The sequence below is a fragment of the Ostrinia furnacalis genome, unplaced genomic scaffold (assembly GCF_004193835.3).
Source record: "Ostrinia furnacalis isolate ACB-3 unplaced genomic scaffold, ASM419383v2 OfSCF0207, whole genome shotgun sequence".
Classification (NCBI taxonomy): domain Eukaryota; kingdom Metazoa; phylum Arthropoda; class Insecta; order Lepidoptera; family Crambidae; genus Ostrinia; species Ostrinia furnacalis.
The window spans coordinates 364,878-383,098 of NW_021130446.1; the positions used below are offsets into that span (position 1 = coordinate 364,878).

The 18,221-nt window shown below is 34.6% G+C and overlaps 1 protein-coding gene across 1 annotated transcript in view; it reads left to right on the forward strand.

Moving 5' to 3' along the window:
* The first annotated feature begins 1,600 nt into the window (after positions 1-1,600).
* Positions 1,601-18,221, forward strand: part of LOC114355637 (uncharacterized) — a 97,591-nt gene continuing 80,970 nt past the window's right edge. Inside the window, exon 1 of the mRNA XM_028308581.1 lies at positions 1,601-2,278. Within this exon, the coding sequence (XP_028164382.1) occupies positions 2,200-2,278 (79 nt within the window). The 5' untranslated portion in view covers positions 1,601-2,199. The remainder of the gene's footprint in view (positions 2,279-18,221) is intronic.

Below are 18,221 nucleotides of genomic sequence, written 5' to 3' on the forward strand. Positions count from 1 at the left end.
TATTCAGATCAAAGTTGTTTGATTTATCTAGTCAAGAAGATTATTATGATTGATAAACTAAAACTTTCTTGTTGGTTCAACCTGCCATTATTATTTCTTAAGAAATAAAAAAAACTATTGTCAATTGGTCAATGTCATCATTGCATTGCACTGTGGGTCTAGACAAAGTGCAAATTATAATCGCAAACCAGTCGAAAAGTGGTCGAAAAGCCCCTTTTTTGTATGGAGTTTTGACGAATTCGATTTTCGATTCGATCAAAAAGTGCGTTTTGTCTAGGGGGGCTGATGGGATAGAAAACCTTATTCGTTAGCAAACGTCATATTTATTTAAATGTTAGCAGCACTGTTTCTTGCACTGTTATGTTGGCAGGTTTGACTCTTTACAGTACCTAGTGCAAGCGAAAACCGACACTAAGGTGACGAACCTTTTCATTCCGCGACTGTACATTTACCGTCTACTTATTAAATTCAATAAAGAAAAAACTCATAAAACTCATTTATTTATGCAAATAGGCTTTTAAAAAGCACTTTTACACGTCCCAGTATTAACCCTACCACTGCTTCAGGGCAATAAATGGGCCAGTGCTGAGAAGAAGCAGCGCAAGAAACTCAGTCACTATTGTAATGAAAGCAGTGAAATGTATGAGTTTTTACTTATCTTTTTATACCATCTCTCTACTGGGAAAATGTCACTCCCAAACTCTACCACCGATTTCTGTCTATTCATCGCCAATCACTTCCATTTTCATGTCAGTCAGTTTGGTTAAATTTGTCGCACCGTCTTTTCTCTGGCCTATCTCTACCAACTACCAATCGCAACTCTATATTTTTTTAAAGTTCTTACATTTTTTCAAAATTGATAATTTATTTATTTATTACCCCCTTACTACTAAAACTTACACGCTCGTTGAACAGTGTTTTAAAGTGACGTTTAGTATGGAAATGTCATTTTAAAACAGCGTTCAACAACTGTGTAACTTTTTATTAGTAAGGGGGTTTAAGTTTAATTCCATTATCATACCTACATAAGATTACTATTTACATTGGGTAAAGTCCATCTAAAAGGTAAATCTACTTAATGTCTGGTTTAAGTCATCTAAATCTAAGCTTAGTCAAATAAAAGTTCTAGTAGACATTTTTCAGTATTAAGCTCGGATAGCTCCATGAACTCTCGCTTTTCATAGGTCAATATACTCATAACGGCTCTATATCTACTCAGTTGTGTTATAATTTAATGACACGAGTGCTAAAGACAGGCAAAGGTAACTGGTTATTAACTCAAACGCGACATAAACGAGTACCGTAATTGCTAATCAAAATGGAACGCGCAATCTCCCACAATTAAGAGTGTTTATGCGTTTACGGCGGATTAAACACTTATTATCACAGGTGTATGCCCTTAAAGTATCTCTTTCGGATTTAATTGCTTCTTCACACAAGATTTCAGCACGATTCCAACGAATGCGAATCTCTTCCATCCCTCTCGGCTGGGTGCCGCACAACCTGCAACCCTTACGGGGATGTGTTCTGTCCTTGTCGCTCGCCACCCGGCTGGCAAAGGCGATCCCTTATGTAAGCCACGGCTCCAGTGCCGCGAGTCGTCTCCAGCCGAGCAGACGTGCGTGCCCCGGCTACGCTCCTCAACACGAAATGCCGAAAACTGACTACGACAGTGACAGAACGTGTCCAAAAAAACTATGAACCGACAAAGCTGTGTGTGTGTGCTAATCAAATGGGGTGCCAAAGGGAAATTTACCACCGGATTTATGCCAAAAAACAAAACATTTAACTTATTTTAACACCGTGCTCAATATGTTTCTCAAACTAATATTAAGGGTTGCGCTGAAAAAGATTGGGATTACACTTAATGAGACCCCTTAGAAAAGTAAAAATAGACGCGCTAACTAACTTTTAATATATGGGTGTCATTAATTTAAAAGACCAAACTCCGTTGGGTATTTGTCAGCGCGTTAATTACGAAGTAGAATAAATGTTGACAGATTTAGTGGTAACAGGTAGAGTTGTCAAAGTAGATAATTTGTGACAAGATGCTTCAAAGCTATTTAGTAATTAGGAGATAGTAGACTATTTTAGGCAAATAGGAAACGTAAATAAGTGGTGATATTTTAAGTGACGATGAAAAGAAGAAGAGTGTCAAATTAAACAGTAGTTTAATGGTGTTATAGAAGATTAGGAAAAATGGCTGGAAGTTTGAAAATTATGAAGAGGCGTTCTCATGTCTTGAACGCGATTCTGCTGATCGTCTCCATGATTTATGGTGAGTTTCATTTGTTTTTGCTCATTTTCAAATTCATGCAGACTTTTCCTCTGAATGTCAAACAAATGGAATAAATTACATTAATGACGCAAACTTTAAAATTTATCGCTCAAATTATAAAAATAGTCATTTTTCATACTTAATTTCATCCAGTTCATGGTATCAAGTTCTGCAGAGTTCCGTAAAATAATCAGGTACATAATCAGAAACAATAACAATAGCGTACTAAAGCCAAATAATTTAAGAAAGGACAATGTTCGTTCTCCATACATTGTTCGCCTAAAGAACCAACAATTTTGACATATTACTACCCGAAAGCGAAATAATACGATTCTGTGTGTAAGAACAATGATTCCTGATGGACACTTGCCATAAAATTAATGATTAAGAATATTAAATCACAGCGATTTTATAATATGTCGTTTATGACAACATGGCGTCTAATGTATTAAGTGAATGTATGAACACCGATTCGCTAAAAATGTTTTGTATTGTCGTCACGCCGAGTCGCAGCCAAATAGTATAAAATAATAGAACAAGTTTTAGGAATACAACTCGGCATTCCACTTTTATAATATGCCCACATATTGCACGTAAATAAACAACATGAATCGTAGGTTGTTTCCACCCTTGTCATCTGACACATGAAATAAACTCCTATTGTATTATAGATATCGAAGCCGAATCGTATATAATAATAGAATGGGTTTTGGAGATCACTCGGGGTTCCACTTTTATAAAATACCTACATATTATCTAGTCTTCAAAGCAGTTTAATCGATTTATTTTATTTTCAAAATCGATATTTTATTGTCTATGATGGCCGCAGGAACATCACTATACATGGACTCCCAGCAATAAAGTACGGTAATGCCTCGTACAGATTTTATCGGCAAAAATTATGGAACTTGATAGGTTTTAGACCATGCCACGCACCAAAACGTCCGGAAGTTGTAATAGTATTATAGAATAAACGTTAAAAGACTTATTTATTTAATTTTTCAATGCTTAAGTGTCCATTAGAATGAAAGGGTGCTTAATGTATTAAAAAAAATAGAAAATAATTATGATGGGTTAATGTTTTTGGGCGGTTTTTTAGGCGGTTTCTGACAATGTCCTTTGCGAGAATTCAAACTTCCCGGGAATTGCTGGGAATTACCTGTACAAACAATGTTTCGAAGTCCTTCTCAGTACTGGTATTGAAATCCTCAATGAATAGCAAAGTAGATTGTAGACGTTCATCTAACCAAATAACTTACCCAATCTTAGGATGTATGTGCAAAAATACAGGGTGTTTTTTATAATTGATCCATCTAAAAGTTGATTCTACTACTCAAATACAACTACATTATTCATAAAATATAAGATCAATATTTCATTCTCAAAATAATATCCACATAATAAATGACTGATTGTTGATTATAATTTGTATGGAGAGGTATTTTCTTTTTATATTTGAACTTCGGTCACTTATAAAAATGGTCGCATTTCAGTTGTGAAATAAACAATAAAATTTTCGTTTGATCAAGTATACAGACATATAAATAACACACTATATACATTGATACTGCTAAGGTATTATGAAAAGACGCTTGAACCTTATCAAAAAAATATTTAAGATTGATCTAAATATACAAGCTTATAAAATTTATTCTCTAATAAATAGAAAGTTTTAGTCAATTATGTAAGTAAATGATGAAATGGTTTCAAGCTTAAGTCTAAAATTAAATTTGAATCGAGCTTTGAAAGTTCATGTTAATGTGAAACACAGAATATTCCATTTTGCCTCCCATATAACTCAGCTTCCATCTAACTAGCTTCACCAAGTACATCCTAGCTAGTTTCATCCTTACATGTATACTCACCTAGTCTTAAACTAAGCACTGCGCCATCTAGTCTAAATTAGGCAAAACTTGTATCATCAATGGAATAATACTCAAATACTTTTCTATTATATACTTTTAGTTTACCCAGTTCATTAAAAAGTCAAAAAAAAGTCAAAAAAAGTCAAAAGTCAAAATTTCTTTATTTGTTTGGACTAATAAATAGTTCTTACAAATCGTCATTTTGCTCTTAAGGAGCCTCTACATGTCTCATAATCTTTTTACCCTACCAGCGCTTCGAGACCAACATTTGGCAAGTGCTGAGAAGAAGCGCCGCAACAAACTCAGTCACCACTGTCTGCCGGTTAATATAAATAAATAGAAATAGTAGTAGTAGGTACATTCGATTCAGGAGCAGTTCACTGAATTTACCATGCATTCTTGTATGGTGTATCTTATAAGAATGGGTATACAAGATTGCGTGGTATATTAAACAAGGTAGTGACGTGCTAATATCTAGACTTACATATTAAGATACTAGTAGAAATGACTCGCATACATAAATTTGAATAACTTGGATTGACCAGTCCCCGAAAGCAGCGCCTGTTCACAGACATGACGAGTGAACCAGCCATCGCTTCACTCGACCATATTAGAGGGAATGTAACGACCCGCCTCACTACGCCACCACCCCAGAGACATTTTAGTGAGAATGACAATTCCAAGTTATCTCTTTAAAAAAAAAAACTAATAATAAAGCTAAGTAACAGTCCAGATTGAGAAGCATGACACTATAACATTTGAGAAATTATTATTAGTTTATACATTACTTTTCATTTTAATTCTTTTTAGTGCGAGCATGAGAGGACCATAATCCTACTCCCAGGATGACTTATCATTAAGAAAATCTCGAGTTGTATAATAGGCTTTTTTAAGCATGTGATCTTTAACTATATCTTTAAATTTATTATACGGTAGCTCTTTATATTTATCAGGGACTTTGTTATAAAAATGGATACCTTGTCCCATAAAAGTGGCAAACACTTTATTAAGTCTAAAAGCGGGTATAGCCAATTTATTTTTATTTCTAGTGTTAATTTGGTGAATATCACTTTTCTTTTTGAATTCAGTAATATTTTTTTGAATAAATAGAATACAGTTTAAGATGTATTGTGAAGCGGCCGTGAGAATGCCAATTTCTTTAAACAATTCTCTAAGGGATGCTCTTGCTTTCATTTTATACAAGTATCTTATCGCACGTTTTTGCAAAATAAATATTGTTTCAAAATTAGACAGAAATGTACGCAAATGTATGTATCATTCGGGAATCAAACTATCGTATTCTAACATCATAGTCAGTTACGCGGCCGTATTTGTAATCTATAAATATAAAGAGGAAAGATTTGTTTGTTTGTTTGTTACGAAGGAATAGGCTCGATTTGAAGAAAAATTCGTTCACCGCACCGTTAGGTTCCAAATGTTTTTCTCACACATTTACACTCGACAGAAAATAAATCGCACCACCCGCGACGCGAACTTTAAAGATTTTCTTTTGACACAATAATGGTGCCCCAACAATATTGGTGTTATTTGAAAGCCCAAAAAATATCCTTAAAGAAAAACACATTTTATTTCTTAATAAATGATTAACATTACCATAAATGTGACTTGAAAAAAGACCTCACTTTGGGCTCACCTCTGGGATCAATTAGACCAAATTTTATGGTTATAAAACCAAATAATGATCACACGTGTCCTCTTTAACAGATGGATAGCGATTAATCCCAACTTAACAGTTTTATAGCCATAAAAGTTGGCTCAAGCGTAACTATCTATTTTTTGAAGAAGTGACTCTGGATCCTTCTAAAGAAACGTTTTTGGGTTAAAAACCTTTCCTTTAATGAAATTGTCAAATGCTATAGGTTTCAAACAGTATTACGTTCAGAAATTAATACTGCGATTTTATCGATAAATTAAGATATTTTTTTATTAACGGAACGAAGCTCGCCGGGACAGCTCGTAACATTAATTTACTTTCACAAATTTCATAACGCTCGTTCAAATAATGACCAGATTTTAATTATCTTCCATCATCAAGAACTTCTCAATGTCCCAAATAATCCGAACGGCAAGATTTGTTAGGATTGCAATAAAGATCCGGGACATTAATTCGTTCTGTCCAAGTTTATTAACTGTAACTTATATATTTCTGTGTCAGAACAGTTGTTGAAGTTGTGAATGAAATTGTCAAAGTTTCTGAGTACCTATTTCGTAGTTTAAGCTGTTACTAAAGGTGTAAAGCTTTTGTTGCCTTGATTTATGCAACAAATTTCGTTCCCTTTTCTAGGCATTTAGTTTCCGAGGTAAGCTATAAAGTAGTGTTTAGACTTATGTCTATACATTACGGAGATCAACGGAGCAAGGCGTGTAGAACACGAAAATGTTTGAAAAAAATTCCTGCAAGCGACTCAAGAAAAATTAATATCATAGAAACTTTGTATCAAAAAAACTATATTTCGTAGATTGAAGCTTAATCTAATACCTATTCATATTTCTTACTCGAGAAATGATGGATTTCCCAAATCAGAAATTTAGGTTTTGTGATAAAAAGGCTAGTCATAAGTATACGCCAAAATTACAATATTGGCTCGGCGAAAATCACAAAACGATTAGACTTATCGATATTTACCTATAACTTGTAAGTCGGTGGAGAAAAATATTATTTTCTCGTTAATCAATTACATCCCTTAGGTAACGTAGAGTCATGATTACTATAATCATGTATCATCATCATCAGCATTTCAGCCATAAGACGTCCACTGCTGAACATAATCAGCACTAATGGATATATAGAGATTCTTCTGAAGGTATAGGTATTATTGATATGTATATGACAACGTTAAATTGTGAACTCTGTCAGTTTATAATATAACGCGTTAGATTGTAAACTAACAGTGGGTTAGGATAGGTTAGATTGTAATTTAACTACGTCAGATTATAATCTGACGGAATTCACAATTTTACGGTGACAATAAGTGACCTGTAAAGGACCTACATAGGTACTTTTAATTATTCATACATTTTTACTGTGGGATCGTAAATCTTCAATATAGTATGACGGCATCAAGCGTGGCGTCTTGTAGTTATGTGTATGTGTTATTTTGTTTATTAAGTTTTATTATACTGGTGAAGCGGTATGTTACATAATACATTGTACAGTTATTTATAACCAAATACCCTCAGTTCCGCAAACAAAATTATATTAGAACTCCTAATTGCTCCAACTTGAATAGTCCTTACGTAACTCGCTCGTTATTAATTTTGAGTCCTTCCCTTCTGTGTAATGGCTTGTGACGTGTCCGAGAAATATCTGACTTCGAGTCGATTAATCTACATATTTGAGAGATTTTCTATGTTAATCCAAGAGGTTATTGAGAATCCAAGAGGACGTCAAGAGTTTAAAATATAGAACTAGGTAGCTTTTTACCATGAGTTTCTATTGAACGTACTTGTTAGCGAGTGCGTAAAAAATCTATGAAGATTTTAGTTCTTAAAAGTAACCGGCACTGCTCTAGAAGCTCTTAGCTCATACTCTTACGCCCGTATTCACAAACGATGCTTGCATAAGTGAAGCAGCAAATCGAATGCACAGCGTTGAATAGAGCTCTGTGAATGGTTCGTGTCTCACCCTGTGCGTCCACGCACACTATGAGACCTCATAGTAATGTTTGTGAATACGGGCGGTAGATATTGAGATGTGTTCTGAATTTCAAACATTTAACGATGGAAGCTTGGCTGGATGTGCTGACAAAATTTTTGGCAATAGCTCCTAATCAATGCTGGACGTACGCTGACATTTATACACGGCTTCAATAGGAATTTGAAATTCAATGCTCGATACCAAGTTACATTAAGGAAAAGTTATGAATGTAAATAACTAGATTTCCGCCCGCGGCTTCGCCCGCGTGGAATTTTGTCTGTCACAGAAAAACTTTATCGCGCGCGTCCCTGTTTCAAATAAACTATCCTATGACCTTTCCCGGGACTCAAACTATCTCTATGCCAAATTTCATCAAAATCGATTTAGTGGTTTAGGCGTGAAAGCAAGACAGACAGACAGACAGAGTTACTTTCGCATTTATAATATTAGTATAGATTTAAAACCTGCCAAGTGCGGATCGGGCACGTGTAGTGTAGAGTTCACAAAATCTCGTTATAATGACTATTACACGTTTTCACGTCTATTTTTAATGTTTTTACGAAGTTCATGGATTTTTCCTCATTATTTTTTCAAATACGTAGAAAATCACGAAGTAAGCGTAATAGTACCGAGAATTCTCATTAAATCTGTAGGTAAGTAGATTAACTAGACTAAAAAGTAAACATAGTATGTTTCTGTGTTAGTAGAGGAATAATCTAGAAATTATTCGTTTAATTCCGAAAACTCCTTTGGCTTTAGAAAGCTGAAAATACAGCGTAGCCCAATATTATATACCTAATTTATATTAGTAGGTAAAAGGGAGTTATTTTGACATACCTATTTAGAGCTTTATTGGTAGGTACTTGATGCTAGTAGAATATCCTTCAAGTTTAGTTTAATAGAACACAATTAAGTCCAAAGTGAAAGGATTTGAAACAGACTTTTTTCGGCTTCTAATTTGTGAGGAATTGGCCGATACCTACCTACCAAATCGGTGTAATGTGCGTACTTTTATACTAGTTCATACTGACAGAGTAAATAAGAATGAGTAGGTCATCTTCATAGAAACGCACGGGTTTGTATGTGAGGGCGCCAATACGTATGCGGCGCGCACGCACACACTGAAAAAATTTAGCGGGGATTAGCGGGGAGCATACGTATATTGGCGCGCTCACATACAAACCGCGCTCGGTGCGTTTCTATGAAGATGACCTACTCATTTGTATTTACTCTGATACTGATTAATAGTGCGACCAAACTATCAGCCGACTAAAGTTTGTAGTCTGCGGGGAATATAAGATACCGTCAAACTATAGGTCGCTAGCGAGTACATAAAAAAAATATATGAAGGTTTTATTTCTTGAAAGTAGGCGTTAGGGGCGCTGCACTATATGTCATATATTTTAATGTCATTTTTTTTACGCAGTCGCTAGCGAGCACACCGAACGTAAACTCATGGTAAGCACACAGATCTTCTTCAGATTTATATGTACTCCCATGCTATTATGTACGGGTAGTACTCGTACCCAACGATTTTCAGTTGACTCATACGTTTTGGCGCGCTTTTAGCAGCTGACCGAATATCACACGTTGCAATAAAATATGTCAATGTCACTCACCCCTCCCGTGCCTCTCCCTTACCTCAGGCACTGACTAAATAAAGGGATAGATCTTTATATGATAGGTCGGATACTTTTCGGACAGATCAATGCGGGACCATTAATAAGCCAAGCAAAATTAACGCTAAGTACATTTCAGAGTACGTACGTGAAATTGTGATTGATATGGAATACTAATGGCGCCCGATAACGAAGATAACTTAGTCAATCAACTGTTTCCCTAGAGCAGTGGTTCCCAAACTTATTTAGTCTACTGCCCACTTTGAGAATAAATTATTAGCGCCCCCCATTTTTGTAGTCAAGAGTCGAGCTCAGTCGATGTCTAAGAGTCCTCCTAGTAGATGACGCCTCCCAAGCCTCTACACAAAGTCACGATTTTTTTTCTGGGTCTCTTACCGCCCCCCTTTAAGCCTGCAGCGCCCACAAGGGGGCGTTATCGCCCACTTTGGGAAAGACTGCCCTAGAGCGAGAAACACTCAGAGTGTATCCGATGCCACTAATTACTGCTTCTATTGAACTAATTATAAGTAGATATGACTAAATTTGCTCGAGCAGAAAATTATTTGGGAAGTAAATGGTTTCATACGTCTTAAACATCATCATCATTTGTAAAATTATTGTCTCGTGTCATTGGTTTTTTCATTTTGCTCGTAGTAAATTGCGAAAACCCATTCTATTGTTTCAAAACTCAGTAAAAGAAACTTAATAATAACTCAACGTCCAATTAAAAAACATTTATTCTTGTAGGAAAATAGCAGTAAAAAATACGTCTTAAAACTTTTCAAGACTTCCTGAGCTTTGTATGTTGATTACCTAGTACCTACATATTTTCAACTAAGCAGATGGTTTTACCTTTCTTTCGAAAACACTTTTACTAATAATTAAATTAATAAACACACTTAATATTATAACGTCGAAAGTTGGTGAGCATGTGAGTGTGTATGTTTGTTACTTCTTCGTCACGTCTAAACGGCTGGAGCGATTTTAATAAAATGTGGTATGGAGCTAGCTGACACCCTGGATTAACACAATGACTACGTTTTACCGCGGGTAACACCGCGGGGCACAGCTAGTTTGATATATTTTCTCTAAAAAACTGAAAGCTACACAATCAAACTAAAATAAATATCAAACAAAAGAACTCATACTTAGGTCGATTGAACATATTTTTGAAACTGATAATATTATTATGTTTAAACAGATTGAGAGGTACTTATTAATCTTTTAAAAAAAATTCTTGGGATTAATTAAGTTACAGGGCAACACAGAGTTTTCGCGCACTTTTTATGTAATCAAATTACATGCACCAATATGATAAAACTTTTAACATTGTCACAAATACTACGATCAGTCTGAGCATCAAAAAACCTTTCTAGTTCATCATAATAATAAATTAAGCAATCCATTTTGATAGTTAATTACAATTCCGCCAATCACACAGAGGAACTACAATTTCAGCCACGTCAAACACTTCCATTAAATCCATTAAGTGTTGCGCCACGTATTTCCTGGCTAAATGAGCGTCGACATAACCACAAACTCGTCTATGCTGTTACTAGTGACAGTGGATTGTTAATGAAACAAATTAAGACCGAATTCTTTTGACGAAAAATAATTTTGAATTTCAAAATTTGAAAATGCATTCCAACTATTTAGAATGTTTGCGATTTTGTTTTGTTTCTGTGGAAGTTTTTGACAGAGTTTTAAAGCAACAGTGGGTCTAGAAAAAGTGCAAATTATAATCGCAAACCAGTCGAAAAGTGGTCGAAAAGCCCCTTTTTTGTATGGAGTTTTGACGGATTCGATTTTCGATTCGATCAAAAAGTGCGTTTTGTCTAAGGGGGCATGGATTCAAAGTTCTCATTCTATTGATATCGTTGAAGTTACTATGACGTCACTATCTCTGCCTTTCCAGTGTACCGTAATTATAATGTCACTCACACAAATACCTTCTGCCCAGTGACCCTAGTCTAGTGCATCTCCATCAGAATTAGACAGACAGACATTAAACTGATATGATAGAGTGAATAAAAGGTCTTTTCATACAAATTTCGAAGCATTAAAAAGGCGACACAATGCCGAAAATATCTTAAATGTACTTATAGTGGTAATTTCTTTTATCGCTTTTTAGCTGGTATAAAAACTATAGGATTCAACTCGTTTTACGTATTTATCCACATCTGTATTAAATATTTCTTCTACCAGAATTTTTAATTCAGAATGCCACTCCAAAAAATGTACTCACCTACAAACCCAATCCATTCCTGATGAAAAATTCACAAAGACTTTTCGGTAACTGGCTGTCAATAAAGCACTCTGGCGCGAACTAGTTTTCTTGGTAATTTTTTGTATTGCTCGGCGTAAAGCATTGGCTTGACAGATTCCTTTGCGTGGAAAATTAGGCAGCGTTGTTTGGAAACCTTTGCCTGTCATTTGCGTAAATAATTTATAATGCCAAGCTAAGAAAGGCACTTGTAGTTATTTGAGTATTAATATATTTTCTCGATTGAATGGCTTTTTTTGATGTTTGATATTTTTAAGGCAATTAAACTTTGTTTCATTTCATTTCATTTCATATTCATTTTATTCACTTCACAATGTACAAATATTAAAGACAGATGTTAAAAAAATGTTACATTGCTACCTCCCAGAGGTATATGTGATTTGTAAATTACAGACGTCATCCAGATCTATCTCAAAGATTATTATTGTCGCGATAACTAAAAAATTCATCAAGTGAGTAGAAGCAGTTTGAGATCAAATAATCTTGAAGTTTATTACTAAACGGTCTTAATTTATTTTCCAATTTTATGTGTTTCGGTATTTTATTAAAAATTTTTACTGCCATATAAAAAGGACTACAATTGAGCATTTTGATTCTGGAAGGTGGTAAGTATAGCCTATCTTTATGTCTGGTATTAACGTTATGCGTTTCTTTTATTTGTGAGAAAAGATGCTTGTTATTGAATACAAAAATACATATGTCCCTAATATAAATTGAAACTAATGTTAATAATTTAAATTTTACAAAATAAGGTCGGCAGCTTTGTCTATTGTCAATTCGGGCTAGAATTCTAACACATTTTTTTTGTAACATAAATATATCGTTTGCATTTACACTGTTACCCCAGAGAATAACTCCATATTTTAGCCAAGAGTAGGCGTAGGCGTAATAAGTTGAGAGCGCGGTTTTTAAGTTTGTACTTTGGTAGATTTTGTAAAGTGCATAGGTGAATTTTGAAAGTTTGGATTTTATATATTCTATGTGGGATTTCCAATTCAGATGCGTATCTACATTAAGTCCAAGCAATTTATATGATTCTACTGTTTCTATTTGGGTGTTTTTAAAGTGGATATTTGTATCTATGGGTGGTTTGTTGTATGATCGAAATTGTACAAGTTTTGATTTTCCTAAGTTAATTTCCAAATTATGATGTTCCAGCCAATTCGTGATATTTTGGAGTGTATTATGGATAAGAGTTTTTGGATCAGTGTCGCTGTCGCATTTGATTAGTATGGACAGGTCATCGGCAAATAAAATAGGTGTAATTGAATCTCCACGTAAATGCTTCGGAAGCTCATTAATATAAATGAGAAAAAGTGCTAGAGTCTTTTAATATTTAGGCTGAGTTTTAAGAAATTTGTAGTGGCAATAATATTCACCAAACCGAACCTAATTAACGACCCTGAATCCCTTGAGATTGGCACTATTACAGTAGTTATTATAATATCGTAATTGTTAACTGCATACGAGATAAAAATAAATTGTGTCAATTGAGAGGGAGCTGTTTTATTTACATTTTCTAATTTCACACAAGGAACGGTAACTTATATAAATTTCTGCAAGCCGGACAACCTCCTTTTCACGTGCAGACAATTCACCATCTTCACCGTCTGCACCGGTGGCGGTTCAATTCCAGTCACCAAGCCGCCAGGAAAAAATCCTTTCTTGCAAAGGTAACGCCCATATATCAATAGTCCAGGCCCGTATTTACATATGATATACTGTCTTTGATAAATATTTCATGTTTTATTCAAATTTTTGGGGAATTCCAATTCAGTGTCGGGCATGTTGTACATCAAAGTGTTTTATTTACTTGTTTACAAGCTTGCCTTGAATGCTTCTTTCGAATATTCAAAAGTTACATCGACCTTTAGTATTTTATGCTATAAAACATGTTATCCACTTAGGGAGATTACACTCTGAAATTAATTAATTAATTAATGTATCGTTTCAGTTGTTGAATATTACAAACGTACAATGGCACATGAAGCTTATCACTGTGGAATCCCATTCAGTTGTTATAGGTATGATTTTGTAGCCCAAATAGAGCGAAGCTTGTAGTATAAATATCGGACAACGGATAAAAAAATACTTATAAAACTTTTTGTAAATGTATAACTGGAATAAGCTCATGGAATAAACCAAACCAATATTAACATACCTTTATTTTTTGCGAACAAAAAACGTGGCGAAAATTCTCGAAATAAATGATTGTAATCTCACTAATACCCATCAGAAACATTTTTTTCATAGTTTCTGATGGCAAAAAATCCTCACTCACTCAACCTCGTCGATTTTTACAATTATTTTGTTGCAAGAGAAAATATGGCGGGAAACCGCTCGTCGATGATTGATTGGTATGTTAAATTAATGGGAGCACCACCATTTGTTATGTCGTGAGGGCTGCGTTTCATTACGCGGAATGATCGCGTCTAATAGTTGGAATGTTCGAGAAATAATTGTACGAGATCTGGACGGAAATAGAGCATTCACGGAGAATATTTGAGCGAATTTGATCTGCATTTGGTGCGCGAGCATTTGTTGACACAGACATTCTTCCGAACTATCATTCGGAACTATTAGTTTTGCGCACATAAGTAAATATAGTTTTTTAGTCTGTCCATAAAGAGTTGTACCTATTCGCGTGCTTAAAATATTCGATTCGCGACAGAATGTGCTCGCGTAACAAACGCTCATGTGATAAAAGACTACGCCCGTATTCACAAACATTACTAAGAGGTCTCACAGTGCGCGTGGACGCACGGTGTGACACACGAACCAATCACAGAGCTCTATTCAACGCTGTGTATTCGATTTGCTGCTTCACTTAAGCAAGCAACGTTTGTAAATATGGTCGTAACAAAATTTCATAAAAACGAAACTCGTGTGATACGGAAAGGGACACGGAAAAAATAAAGGCTTGAATAATTTGTTTCACTAAAATACAAATATTTGAGAAAATCTTTATCCTGGACTTAAGAAACCACGCAATTTAACGCTGTGAAGGATCATACACCGAGCGTATTGTATTATTAATCAATTTCGAACAACCCAATTAATTACGCATGAGTTTCGTGTTTACCCAGAATTTCAATGAAACAGGATACAAATAATGTCATCTCAAGTCACACAAGAAACGACGGTATGATCTTGAGTAGGTATAGATTTATTATTTTAGATGTAACTCTCATGATAAAGAAAAAACCAGCCAATTATTATTTTTAAGGTACTAAGGGTGGATTCGACAAAACAAGAGTAAATATTAATCTCAGCATAAATCGTCAGTTTGGTGGTGACATAATCCCATACTGAAACTGTCAATGTGTTATACCAGAAGTTAAAGTTATTCTCGGCTAAAAGTTTAAGAGTGGATTCGACCAAACGAGTTAATATTAATCTCAGAATAAATCGTCAGTTTTGACATAATCCCATACTGAAACTGTCAATGTGTTATACCAGAAGTTATTATCGGATGAAAGTTTGGTCAAATCGGGCCTAAAGCACATTTTTGTTGTAGTTCTAAAAAACCCATCTCAAAAGATAAATGAATCTGCTGTCGACTGCACAGAATTGCGTCTTAGTTCGTAAATATGCAAAGTCTTGCTGAAAGTCTTTCACTATACATGATTTCACTCGACAAGTAAGTGAGATTTGCACTAAAGACGCCGAGTCACTATGATACAATTTTCTCTTCCACCTGCCCCGATTATTTGCACGTTGTATAGCATTACTGAGGGTAGGCACGTATTAACACGTCGCTGTAGACAGTATAAGCCGTCTCATGCGAGAACCGCGGAAAGCTCTCTAATTACTGAAAACTAGATCGTTCCTTAGTTTCAGTTGAATTTCAGTTTGTTTCACTATTTTCAAGAGGCGTTTGAAGGAACTCGGTAATGGTTTGTGGTACGATTTTCAATTAATGTAGGTATCATTTTTGCAAAAGGTAAATCTACCAAAAAATCGTATTGTTAGAAAACTGTACTTATGCATAAAACTGTGCTTGTACTGACACAGTCATATCTCTTGAGCATGAAGTGATGTCTAATTTAAATTGTAATATTAAGGCCNTTAAAATTACTTTGAACTTATTAGATACTAGCTTTCCGCCCGCGGCTTTGCCCGCGTGAAAAAAGGGCTATTTTTTAAGCTTTCCCGGAAATTATTCAAATTTTTCTCGCTGTAAAAACCATCCTTGGACTTCAAGGAACATCAAAAAAGAGAATTGGTAAAATTGGTTCAGGCGTTGTTGTTGTACCAACACATTTTGCGATTCATTTTTGTATTATACATTAACATACAAGCTCTATAGAGAAAAATCGCTTCAATATCTTACAAAAATGCCTCAAAAACTAGTCGTTTTATGTAGAGAACCATAAACCCATTCTCACCTAAGCTCTAAAAATTCAAGACAATGCATTAAGTGGGAACTTCCCACTTTAAAATAATTAACAGACCATAGGATTTGCATGCGGAACCCACTAATTGTTATATCTAATGAAACTGCAGGGTTAGTTTCCGACCGACTTCCGGCACCATTGTTCTTCCATCTCATTCCCACATATCGATAACTATCCTCCATCCTTTTCACTCGTGGCACAATTTTCGTACGTAATTTATTTATTTCCGCAAAGGATCCAGTTCGCTGAAAACGTGGGTTTTTGGATTGCTCTTTTAGAATTTATTGCCAGTAAAGCTTGGGTCGAATGAAATTAACTAAAGAATAAGTCTTAGTTTCTTCTACTTAGCAAAACTATAAGGCTGAGTTGCACCATCTTATTTTCAACCGACTTAAAAAAAAGGAGGAGGTTCTTAATTCGACCCGTATGTTTTTTTTTCTATGTTTGTTACGCGATAACTCCGCCAATTATGAACCGATTTGAACAAATCTTTTTTCGGCGTATAGGTAATACCTCAAGGGTGGTCCCATTTAAATTTAATAATAAAAAAAAACAACCCCCAAGGGTGGAAAATTGGGGATGAACTTTTTTATACGCAATATCTCCGCCTATTATAAACCAATATGAACGATTATTTTTTTGTTGAATAGGTATTATCAAAACTTTTGAATGAAACCACCCTTTTGATTCAAAAGGGTGGTTTCATGCGAATTTGAAGAAAATATTTCACCCCCACGGGTGGGAAATTGGGGATGAACTTTTTTATACGCAATATCTCCGCCGATTATGAACCAATTTGAACGATTATTTTTATGTTAAATAGGTATTATTTGTGTTCACGCATTTGAAGACGGTTTTATTTTATTATTAAGTAAAAAATAACCGGTGTTTTTTGTATGGAGTGACAGATTTTTCGCGTTTGTTAAAGTTGAAGTAAGATGGTGCAACTCAGTGTAAGGGTTATTATTTTCATCACCCAGTTTATTATTTACTTACTTTACCAGTTAGTACCTAATCGTACTAAACATTGCGCTAATTTTTTTGTTAAAGTTTTGATTCTTCCCACAAAACTAGTAATAAATTAGTATTTAGTCAATAACCATTTTAATGATAACTTTGTTGTTGTCTACACTAATATTATAAAGAGGAGAACTTTGTTTGTTTGTTTGGTTGTAATGAATAGGCTCAAAAACTACTACACCGTTTTTAAAAATTCTTTCACCATTCGAAAGCTACATTATCCACGAGTAACATAGGCTACATTTTATTTTAGAAAAAAATATGGTTCCGTAAAATATGTAGATAATGTAGTCCACGCGCGCAAAGCCGCACGCAGGCGGAAAGCTAGTTAGAAATAAAAGCATTTCAACTTCAACAAAGTAAGTCGTTATTAATTATTTTATTTATTTCATGAAATATTAATTGATCTAAGATTCCTAACGATGTTAAGCATTTCTCAGAAACTTTGTCTCTATCGTCTTTCCCAGAAAAAGCTTTCTTAGTTTGGCTTAAGAAGACTTAATTAACTGAATCCTTTTAAGACTTTCAGAGCATGTTTCTTTGAAGAACTAGAAATTGGTCTTGTCAGTACTAGGAAGTTTCACTTTAAATAACGATATTAAGTACTTACAGAGTTAGTTTCATAATTAACGACAGTTTTCTATTAAGAATATTGAACTGGATAATGACGTGTCAAAATGATATTTAGGACCCATACACACCACGTATTTTTTTATGGCAAGCCGTCCGATACACATTTTACAATCGCGCGTCTGTTTGTTGTTAAATTGCTTTGCTGTATAGTTACACAACGTGAAAAAATGCGGTGTGCATGAGCTCTTATATGTTTAAAAAAAAAATTAAATAGTTTTTTTAAATTATATTCGTGGCCAATAAGTATTGCCAAACTAAAAGTCCAGAAAACGAAAGCTACGAAAAGTTTCTCCTAGAAATAAATACCTACACGGAAAAAATACCTCGTAGTGATTACTAGAACTCTGGTAAAACCATTTGCTTTGTAACAAATATTAATTCTCGTTTTTCTGAATTGACAAATTGTAATGATAATATGAATGTTTAATACACACTACTAGTTTCTAGTTCGTGGGAATTTTTAGTAA